The 12,169-nt window shown below is 35.4% G+C and overlaps 1 protein-coding gene across 3 annotated transcripts in view; it reads left to right on the top strand.

Moving 5' to 3' along the window:
• Nucleotides 1–12,169, top strand: part of LOC142332874 (uncharacterized) — a 40,016-nt gene that overhangs the window by 3,515 nt on the left and 24,332 nt on the right. For 2 of the 3 annotated variants that reach the window (XM_075379560.1, XM_075379561.1), the window contains 2 exons: nucleotides 7,573–8,188; nucleotides 9,694–9,842. In XM_075379560.1, the coding sequence (XP_075235675.1) occupies nucleotides 7,580–8,188; nucleotides 9,694–9,842 (758 nt within the window). In that variant the 5' untranslated portion in view covers nucleotides 7,573–7,579. Of the gene's footprint in view, nucleotides 1–307; nucleotides 337–7,572; nucleotides 8,189–9,693; nucleotides 9,843–12,169 lie in introns of those variants that run through there. The other variant, XM_075379559.1, reaches the window with a different exon arrangement.

Raw genomic sequence — 12,169 nt, 5'->3', positions numbered from 1 at the left:
CAATCTGCCAGTTATTCTTGAGTTATCTGAACTATATGAGGCCAGATGTTATCATGAAGCAGAATGATGCCTTTGAACTGAAATACATATTGTTTTCCAATAAGTTAAATCTAGTTTCACTTTGTTCGTAAGCATGTCACAGTTGTACGTGCTGTTTATTGTTCTCTAATCAAAAAAATGAACAAAAACTAGGCCTAATGCATCCCAAAAGATTGTTTTTCTTGCTAATGTTCGGTTTCAATTTTTTTTCTTGACAGGTGAACTCTAGGTATTCTTTCGTTCCCTAGCTGTCTTTTTGATTCCGGTTCATAATGGTGAATTCATGTCTCATCACAGGTTAGAATGCCATAAAAAAGTATCACTTTCCTGCTAATATTGTTGTTTCAGTTCTTTGCACATGCCAAACCCTGTCTTTTTATGGTGATCTGCTAGTCTGTTGGAATCCATCTTCCACTTGTTTATAGTTCTTGAACCTATTGGTGATAATGTTATGAACTGTACTGACACTTGTAATTTTTCAGCTATAATCTCAACTGTAATCCGTCGATCTTCTTGGATGAGAGAGTCTATGTGAGTTTCAGATGGTAGAGTTGAAACTTAAATTGGACATCCAGAACAATGCTCATCGTTGCGGAAATTTGATTGTCTTTAAATTTTTCTTTGCTTGTAAACATTTCTGTGGTTTATACAATTTTGTCCATATTCTTTGGTCACACAAGATTGAATGTTAAATTGTTTTTCACCTTTGGAAAGCAAAAAACAGATCACTGAACATTGTTCAACTAATTCGCAAACTTCTACAGGATTTACATTTGAAAATGAGTTTTCAAGTTTATCAGCAAAAAAATTTTACTCAAATCTAATCAAAAGCATCATAGGTTACCAATTTACTGTTCTGAAAGCATCATAACCTTCTTACCAAATGTTTTGCCTCACAGTTATTTGTATCTTTAATTATTGAATGACTCTTGTAACTTAAATACATATCCATCTATCCTTGCCTATGCAATATATTTTACCACCGCTTTTCTATCGCTCTGAGTTAAATGTTTCACATTTGATATAGACACATTTGTATCATTTAACACATTATTCCATATTTTGTGAATAGCCAATTTTCTTGTGAAGACACTTTCTTTACAATGAGAAATGAATGATAAAAAAATTGTCATTTATTCATAGATCTGATGATGTTTAAGTTCTCTATGCTTATTGAATTTGTCCATACAATCATTTACATTTATTGTAAGAATACACACTTGTCTGAATCCATAATAAGTGGTTAGGTAAAATAGTACCATTCTGCATTTTTATTCTTGTTTTGTCATACATAATTTTTATTACTTTCAAAATATGTCAAAGGAATCTTCATTCTTTTTTATTTGCAAAACTGGGATTTATTAATATTATAAAAAGTTTTTTCCATTTTTTTCCACTCTAATCATAAGATTTGGGGTTTTTCATATTATAACAAGACCAATATAGTAGACCTGAGTAATGGATTCCTACCAATTAAGAAGAAAATAGAAGAAAATATAATAATGGGAGGAATTCAGAAAGGGGCCAACAGTTTGTTTAACATTTGTCTTTTGTAATACTGCCCCCTGTCACACAATAAACACATGTTGTTTCGTGAGAAGAGTTACTGGACCAAGGTTTGGAATGCATGGAATGAAAGTGCTCGGTTTATCGTTCTCACGCTCAACTGGGGACTGTTCAGGTAGGTAAAAAAAATACGAGTATAAATACTCCAGGAATCACCAGTTAAAAATTAGTTTCACAAGGAGAATCTGCAAGATGTGAGTACTGTGAATCAGTATCAGTGAAATGTTATGATGGAGTCGTGAGGAGGTCATGAAGGAGTGAATTCAAAGTGAACTAAGTCAGCTCAATTAAGGTGACATCACAGGTAATGATTTGGTGAGTTACTGTAAGACTATAAGTGAAAGAGATAATGTACTAAATTTCATTCATAAATTGTTAGGGTAGTTTTATTTGTGAACAACAAAGGCATTTACAGTGAAAGAACTTCATACTTGTCTTATCTATTGTACTATAGTTGCTAATACAAGACTAGTGGTTAAAAGTGTTAAGACTAGTAGTCTTTTGTCAATGGGACTGAATTCTGGTTTTCATTATTTATCTACATGTGAATAAATCCTGACGATTACTTTAAATTCTGTTTTGTATGTAATCTCTGTTTACTATTATTATTGACATTTATGATTATTTGTGTTATTGATATTTAATATTATTATTTTTTACTGTTGCCATTATTGTCATTATTCTAAATATTATTGTGAGATGTTTCTTTATTATTATTTTTTCTAAATTTTAGGGGCATCGATTGCTGTGGTCATTAGCCACTTCCACATCAGAAAAGAAAAAAAAAATATATATATCTTTTCTCCCCTAAAAAGAACACAAGTGACATAGTCACGGACTAGTCTTGTCAAAAAGAGCATCTAAAGATAGACTTGTAAATGGTTATTGAAACCCCGAAAACACAAAATAACAAGGGTGTAAAGGCCCTTGTTATTTTAAAATCTTTCTAGCCATTTCATAAGAAATCTGGTCAAAACTGTGAAAAACCAAACTTCTCTGTGATGAAAACTAACCTGTACATTAAAAAATCTATTTAACAAAATATGACAAAGGTATGAAGGGCCCTTGCCATTTAACACCACATAGAACACTTATAATAAAACCTTCAAAATTTCATAGTAATAAAAAATAAAAAATATAATTCAATTGTAAAATTCTTCATTTAAAAAAAACATCTTTCACTTCTACAAATTCTATCGCCTCGGTTTCCCTTTCGGTCACACTTTTTACTTCTTTTTTCCATCTTCCTAAACGCCTCAATGTCGATATCCGTGTTATCCGAGGCCTCGGAGATGGAGTCTTCAGTTCCTCCGCCGTAAGTCTCGGAAGATCTCCTGCTACCGGCATCGGATGACGCCGGCTGCTCTGGTGCAGTCAGAAGTACATCGCAGTCCAGACTGAATGTACTCATCGTTAGAACGTGTGGGGCAGCTGAGTGTCTCGACCTCTTAGCCAAAGGCTTCCGTAATTTCGAAGGCTTTATTATAGTTTTCCCTAAATCTTCCTTTTCTAAGATCAGTATTTTCGATTTCGCAGGTGGCATTTGTTCAATGTGAATTTTAGCTTCAGAGCTTCAGCTTCCTTCTGCATTTTAGCTTGAATTTGCGTCGCCTTTGAGTTAGTCGAAGGGCTCATTCTTCGGTGAAGTAAGACACTTTGGTTTTGGCAGGTCTGCTTTTGTTTTAGACGACTTTGAGCTGCTGTCCCTAGTTGTTCGGTTCTTTAATTTCTGAAAATATAGAAACTTAGGAATATTATTCTTTCCAATAATATTCCTAAGGCTGGCGTCAGTTCTGTTACCACGTCCTTTGGTTTGACGGTGACCGTAGGAGCAGCAGCAACCTGTGCATAAGACGTGGTCTTTGGCGTTCTGCTATGTACGATTTTCCTAGCTTCAAAATAACTGACTTTCAGAACGGTTTTTACTTCTTGTATCGCAATATCTTCCTTATATTTTAGACAATTCCTTGATCTTGCGCTATGTTATCCGTTACAGTAAACACATATCGACGGGTCCCTGCTCAGATCATTCGGGTGCAACGGGTTACCAGATGTGCAAATCTGTTTCCTCTTGCATCTCACTGCCGTGTGTCGGAATTTTTCACATCCGAAACTCCGCAATGGTGTTGCGATGATCGGACGCACATCAAGCCTATGAAATCCTGCCTTTATTTTCTCCGGACTTTAGGTCTGTTAAATGTTAACACGTGTGACGTGAAGGGTAAGACTTCTCTGTTTCGTCAAGTGATTAGCCGTCGATATGCAATGACTCCATGTCCATATAGAGTCTTTTTTCCTCTTCTTTTCCATTTTTCGAACAGCTTTGTGTTTGATAAGTATGTCATCGCTTGTGTAGCTTCCGGCATTCGAATCGGAGACCATCCAGGCCGCGGAAGACGATGGGCGTTGATCGGCTCTTGCTTTAGGCGCCGATTGAGAGGCGGGAACCTGGAAGTTCCCTGCAACAGGAGTCGCACCAGTCACTGCTTCAGACAGGGGGGAACAGATCTCCTCCTGTGTGATTTTTTGTGGCCTCTGTAGTTTAAAGGCCACCTCGGTTGCAGGAGGCTTGGGAGCCTCCATAGAAGACTGCAAAACAGTTATTTTCCTCGCACCATCATCCAATATTTTACTCAAACGAACTTGGACTTCTGGCTTGGTATCTGTTTTTTCTGATCAAGAGCACCTTTGTTCTTAATTTGTTATGATCAGAAGGCCGTATTTTATCGATGGATTTGTAATTTCTTTACGAGTGAGACACTTCATTTTGTTTTCTATTATTCTCCAATCATACTAGCTAAAATTGGTTCAAGTTTGCCAAGAAGCTAGTTTGTATCAACAGCAGCTGGAGTAGGAGCAGAAACAGCTGCCTCAGCCTGAGTATAAGTTGTTGTTACTCTAGGCTTGCAGGCGTTTACAATCTTCTTTGTCTCAAGGTAGCTAACTTTCTGCAGGGTTTTGACTTCCTGTACAGCTACTTCATCTTTGTAAACAGGACAGTTTCTCGATCTACACGAATGCTGTCCTTTACTGTCTCTCGCATCGGGCAACGGTGTGGCCAAAACGTTTACATTTGAAGCACCACATTGGGTGTGGTACAAAAGCCCGCACATCCAATCGATGTATTCCTGCACGCACTTTCTCCGGCAGGGTTGGTCTATTAAAGTTGAGGACATGAGAAGCAGAAGGTAAGACTTCGCCGTTTCTTCTTATGTTCAACCTCCGGCAGTCTATCACTCCTTATGGTGCAAATTCCTGAACTATTTCCTGCTCTGTTCAATTCAGCAGATCCCGATAGACCACAACACCCTTTGAGGTATTGAGTGTGCCGTGCGGATCAACATGTATAGCAAATTCCCCAATATTCTTAAGCCCTAAGATCTTCTGCGACTGTGCATCATTCATAGTCTTCACATGAAATCAATTACATGTTTTCCTTATTTTTTAGCTGGGTTTCCAGCACATTTACTTATTTATCGAGGAATAAGAAACTTACTCTTCAAAAATTTCCATCATCTCCCGTAATTACTAGATACTGTGGTTTTGGTACATTACTCTTGAATAGAGCCCTCTGCAAACTCTTAATCTCCTTTTCCATTCTTCTCTCAAGGCTCTTTCTCCGTTTCGCCTCAGGTGAAACGGCTGGTTCTAGACGAGGATGTTTACGTAAACACTTTTTCATTTTTTTTTTTTTTTAAGAGGTAGAGGAACTCCATTTACGGGCGCCTGAGCAGTGTCGGACTCGCCAACAGGTTCCGCAAGATGTTATTAAGTGCATATATATATTCCTGCGCACTACCGATTAAACCTCCACCCCTGACTGTCCACTCCTCATGAAAACCGCTTATGTAGCATTACTTCCGGAAGGGGGATACGCTCACACACATAATCGGATACCGCAATTACGACTGATAACACCCATATAAACACACACTCACGCAACACTCACACAGTCACCAACGCCAAACACCATATCAGGTTCAACACACAACCCATACACATCACAACACTCACGAATACAGTGACTTTTTTTGTAAACTGGGAACATCCGTAGAACCACACGCAAAAGGCAATCACTAACATACAGGCAACCAAATCACACAGACAAAATTCATACAAACTCACAGAATAACACACAACCCGAACTCACGATCAGTACTTACCACACAGTACTTATCCACGGCAAGTTATGGAGAACGGTTGCAGATATGCAACCGTCCCGGATCTCCGTTCCAGATATGGAGTGCCCACGGCTTCATCGCACCAAGACGACCTCCAAATGCACAGGAGGCACCAGAGGCGCTCGGCCGCGAGTCTATCTGATCCGGCTTCCTCCGATGTCTCCTTCCCTTACAAAACTGCTCTATAGTATGTAGCCTCCTAGGTGCTCCGCCGGCGAGCAGTCCCCCAACCCCGAGCCCTCCGTCTCCTTCGAGCTCCTTCCAAGGCTCGTAACTCCTCCATGACAGTCCTAGAAAATCTTGCTACTGCCGCCCATTGCTCCTGTCCTTGCAATATAATCTCGTGTACATCCTCGGGTGGGAACTTGTCCTCCCGACCTAAGTTGCCCAAAATTTTTCTCCGTGCAACCTGAAAATGTGGACATCGGAAAAAGACATGATATGCCGTTTCCTTCTCTTCACAGACAGGACAACTGTCTGAATAGTCCACGGTAAACCTAAAAAGGTACGCTCTGAAACCACCATGTGCAGCCAAAAACTATGTGAGGCTATGGCCAATCGTACCATGCTCTCTCTCACACCAGTTCTTTATATTATCTACCAAGCGGTGTGTCCACCGGTCTTTCATGCTTGCGTCCCACCATTGTTGCCAAAAACACCCATCATCTGCAAATTAGCTCTAATCAGTCTACTTTTTTTCAACGGCGGCATCGCCCTTAGCTTCCTTGGTCTCCTCCTATGAGCGATTAACAAATCTATAGGCGTGATATTTTATTCCTTCTTTAGCAAGGCTAGCCGCCGGGGTACACCCCCCTCTCCAGGGCTACCAACCCTGGAGGTCCGGTCCGGTACTCCGGTGGAACCGGCGTATGTCCTGGCAGAGAGCGGATGCGCAGTCTCTGCACTAACTCAAGTCCCCTACACACCGAAGTTTTCAGGGCTCCCATGCATCTACATACATTGGCACCTTAACTACATGCTTGCCATCGCGGGGAGCATGTGGACAGCTGAAGGGCCTCCGTTACACCTGCAATCGCTTCGACCCTGGCCGCCACATCGCCAGCTCTAAAGATGGTGTGAATCCATTTCCTTAATCATTGAAGTTTTTCATATCTGCAGGTGGTCGAAAATCCAGTCCTTGTATTACGGCCGTTAAGTGGAATCAGGCCGAAGAAAATTCCATCTTCGAGAGAAAGCACTCGGAACCCCGTTAGCCAGCATTATGAATAGTACATATGTACAGTTGTTTCCGCCCTGGACGTGGAACGTAGATCTTACGTTCCGGATGTGGGGATTATCTACTTCAGGTCAATTATTATTATTGTGGCTTTTTTTTGTTTTCCGTAGGGGGAGGAAAAAGATCTCCCAGTCGCCGTCAGGCCCGCACTAACGGCAGTGCGGGGCTCTCACCCCCTGAAAAACTTCCGTCTCTTTTCATGCAGGGGCCGGATCTAAACATATGGTATGTACACAGCCACTGCATGAATACCCGGGCACTCTACTATCCGAATCTAGATGACCGGAAGGCGTCCCCTGGTGGCGATCGACGACTCCGAAAACTATATATTCTACTTTTTTATGCAATTTACGAGTATTTCTGGGATATGATAAATGAAATTGTGTATTAAAAATTGCTAGTAGCTTGACAACAGTTGAATCATTGACAGTTGATTCAGAAGACATCATATGAAGTAGCATGTTAACTGATATGTATAATGTATTTATTTCTTTGTATGTATGTTAATGTTTATTTAATAGTACAGTTATATTTTTATTTTTGTTTAAGGGAAAGTATGGAGATGAAAAGAATTATTTGGTTACGCTTTGTATTATTTCTGATTACAAATAATGGTCAGTTTGTGATTGACGCACAAGAAACAAGATCCAATGAATTAACATCAGATGAACCAAAACTCCTCAAAGAATCCTATGTTTCAAAATCACCTGAATCAGAACTTGATAAATCAAAACATCTTAAGTCAGAATCCACTCAACCAGAACTCCCCAAATTAGAACCTCAGGTTTCAAAAGACACTGAATTACAATCAAATGAATCTAAACTCCATGAATCAGAATCCAAAGAATCAAGAGACCTGAAATTAGAATCTAAGGCTTTAAAGCTCCCCAAATCAATACACGATGTTTCAAACCCCTCCACATCAGAAACCCATGAAGTAAAAAGCTCTGAATCAATATCCAATGAATTAGAACTCCCAAAATCAGAATCCCACAAATTAAATCTAACTGAATTCGAATCTTTAAAATTAGAATTCACTACGAAAATGGTAATGTTTTGTAAACATTATTATGATGAGCAAGTTTGTATAGCAGACTTTGGAGAAGTTTTTAAGCTTGCAGAAACAAAAGGACTTGAAAAAAAATATTATGATAAAATTTTTAAGGTATGTCAATTACAATTTTCAAATAATACACATATATATTTAAATTTGTAATCATTTATTAAAAAATAATGAATATTTGCTTACCTTTATTTCTATCTTTTAGCTGGTGTTTGGTTCAATACATACTTCTTATACTGGGCTTTAACTAGCTTCTCTTTTGACTGTCTATGCATATACTTTCCTACTGTGGATACTTACATCACTTATTATAACAGTTATAATTTACTGTAGAAAACTATAACTGTTCCTGATGCAGAAGTTTTGCCACTTCTTTGGCGGGATATTGAGATGCTTTGATTTATAATGCTGAATCTCATTTTGAATCACATCTGGTCATTCACATCCCCAGATCTTACATCTACATATTTTTATTTATGGGGAGCAATGAAAGCATTTGTTTACAAGAATAATCCTCACATTCTGATGTACTGAAAAAAAATTAAAACATAATTGACTTTGTATATTACTCTTTCGGTGCTTCAGCATGTATTTTCGAAGATGTTGAAACATGTTTAAGTATGCATGCAGTCAAATGGCCATATTGACATCTCTTGTATAAAAAAGATCATTATACTATTAATTATTCTACGGTTGTTATTTGAACATAATAAATTAAATATTTTTAATATTGGTGTGCAGTTTCATTTGGTATACCTGATGTTTATATTTTCTTGTTATTTTTACCTTTTTTTATAACTATTTATTTAGTAATTTCTCTGAGTAATGAATTTTTACGTGACTTTTTATTTTCATTTTGTTTCTAGGGGTCCCTTATAACATATTATTGTAATTTCTCTTTCTCCATGTACTCCCAAAATTTAATTTTTGTTCTTTAAGCTTGACATTCACTCAACTTTATTTCAAATTTATAGAAGTATTTTTTTTATTTAGCTATTGAATTGATGCTTAACTGTGTAAGGTTTTTTTCAGCAGTAATATCATCGCTTATTTACTCATTTAAACAATTACATTGCGATGATAAAACAAATTACATGATTCATTGTCGAAAAAACTGTTGATTCTTATTCAGATTTAATTTTGTTGTATCTATGAAATGATGCTTTGGAATTGAGATTCTTTTTATTTAGAAAACGAATAATTTTTTGTTTAAAAGATACAAGTTTTAGCTCATTATTATTCTGATTAATATATTGTTTCTGATTATCTCTTCAGATTTGAATTCATTGTAGATGATGAATTCTTATAGTCACTAGATTACTTCTGAAATGGTTACAGATTGCATTGTTGGATACGTACATGTCTTGAATTATTTAGAGTTGGATAAATATTGCTTATAGAGAAGTAGAACAACAGCTGAAAATGTGTAGGATCTGCGTTAGAGAAATTTTGTATTACTCACATTGTCAATGAACAACACTAATGTCAAGAAAAAAGAATCATTGGATGGCAAAAATCAGCCATACTGAATAGTTTAATCTTGAAAATGTTCTATTTAGCTCTTGTCAAAAATTATTTAACATTTTATGTTAATTTGTTTGTTTTAGGTTTTTGAAAAATGTATATCTGTATGCCAATATTCTGATGCTGTTATAGTTTCTCATTTAATTATAGAAACTAATGAAGAAAGTGTTGATCTTTTATGGCAAAATTATTATGAAAAAATTAATTGTACAACTTCTTTTATTAAAAAGAGGTAAATAAAGTAATTCTTAATATTACATAGTTTAGTAGCACTTTCAGTAGTGGAAAGTGAGAGAAGTTTAAATGGCAACTTGTGTGTAATTCGGTTTGTTTTCACCAAGTGTCTAAACAGAATGTAAAGTTTTTACAAAACAAAATTTAACTTCAGGTACAAATGTTTTCCTAACAAGGACAGCTTACAACAGAGTATATTGTCATAAACTTTTGCAGGATGGTAGGAGGGGAATCTTATTTTAAATCTAAAATGGCAACTTCCAACTTGGCTCCGTTTTGGAGAAATACCAAGCTTTTTGAGTCGCTTATTTGTTTATCAACAGTAATAGCACCGGCAGTAGCCAAATGTTTCAGTCACATAATTGAGTCTCTGGTTCAAGTCTCCTTAAATTCTTTTTTAACTTTATTTTCTTCTTACACATAGTAAGGCAAATGATTTTTCACTATACAGTTTTTGTAATAACTATGTTTATAAGAAGCTGGAAAAAACTATGAATTTCATGTTTTCTGATTAATATTTTATTTGAATATAAGAATATTAAACTAATAAACTTTATGAACATGTGGGAATAGGGCTTCCATGAGGAATGAAGGATTAACAAGTAGTAGGCAAAAAACAGATTTTGTTTTGTAAAAGTTGAAAAAATTGAATTTATTTTTATTTTCTCTCTTACAATCTGCAAGATGATAATAAAAAAAGAAAATATATATAGATATTTTTGTAAGCTGAAAATGAAAAAAAATCTATTTATTTTAATTTTTTCAAATATTATAAACAAAATTTGTTTGTTAGGTTAATAATTTGTTATATTCAAATAAAATAATATTCAGCCAACATGAAATTTATGTAGTTTTTTCCATATTCTTTTGAATATCATTGTTTTAAATATTATGTAATAAAAACTCATCTATATAATAAAATGAACAAGAAAAATGAAAACCATATGAAAAAGAAGAAATGATACTAGCTCAATAAGCCGCTTTGAAATTAAAATAAGTCATCTGCATTTATGTATATGTAAGAAAATTAAAGCTTAAAAAATGACACATAGACCCAAACTAGAGGTTATTAAATTTCTCAATTATGAGACTGGAATGCTTGCAACTAGGCTATTGCCAGTGCTGTATGTAGATATACAATACAAATAAGCTACTTGAATCATTATCTTTAAATGAGGTTTACACCAAAATGGAACCGAGTTGAAGTTGCCACTTTGGATTTAATTGTGATTAAGGAATGTTTAAATTAGAAAAAAAATTTGCTGAATCATATTCAAAACAGTGTTATAACAAGATTACACTGTAACTAAAAAAAAACGTTAAATACTCCTAAATTAATAGTATACATGAGCAACTGGTTTGACAATATTATAATCATTTGGGATTACCTCAAAAAGTTAGAACAAGTTTTTAAGATACAAAAAACCAGATTATTGTTTGGCACCCGTAAGAATGAATCATTTCAACCAATATTAGGGAATTAAACATGTTAACCTGTATATTTGGACATAGATAAGCAATAAAGAATTGCAAGAAGGAGTCAACCGGCTTACATGATGCATTATATACATCAGTTAAACTTATATAATTTAGGTATTCATGTTGGAAGTACAAAGACAGGTATATTTAATAATCTGGTGTGAAAATGTAGCAAGGTATGAAGCTCAAGAAGCTGTATTGTATGTTTACTTAAGTATATTAGGAAAAATATTAAGACCCCGGTTAATGAACTGTATATGTTATCTGATTCTTGCAGGGAACAGAATCAGACATATTCTCCTATTAAAATACTGCCTGTTAAATCACCAGTGGCTACAAAAAATATTATGATTTTGGGGATACATATTTATCAAATTATTCAGAATTTAGAGATATCTAGTATTTATTAAAAATTCAGTAAAGATTATATGCTGTTATAGACTACATCATTATGATAAAATAAAACATCATTATGGAGAAGCCATGAAATAAAAGTAGTTAAGGATGAATCCGGCTTACATTATTTTTAGAAATTATCCGACAAGCAATAAAGATTTGCAAAAAGTAGACATTCATAAAAGTGTTTAATGAAAATTGACAGTATTAGCTTGTTTTAATTGACTGAGCTGTGGCCTAATGACAAGATCTTGTCAGACGTAAAAATTAAAGATTTGTTAAAATCAATGAAACACATTCCTAGTGAAGCACAATACTTTTTAGGGACAGTACCATGAAATTATAGTCTCTATTGGTAGGATAAAGTTTTTAGATAATTTAGAAGATTTTGTTGAAGGTATTGACTTTCATGCTGAAGAAATTTATTACTCAAGATTATTTTTTTACTGA

This window comes from Lycorma delicatula, chromosome 12 (assembly GCF_047948215.1).
Source record: "Lycorma delicatula isolate Av1 chromosome 12, ASM4794821v1, whole genome shotgun sequence".
NCBI classification, from domain to species: domain Eukaryota; kingdom Metazoa; phylum Arthropoda; class Insecta; order Hemiptera; family Fulgoridae; genus Lycorma; species Lycorma delicatula.
This window is presented reverse-complemented; position numbering and strand designations above follow the sequence as displayed.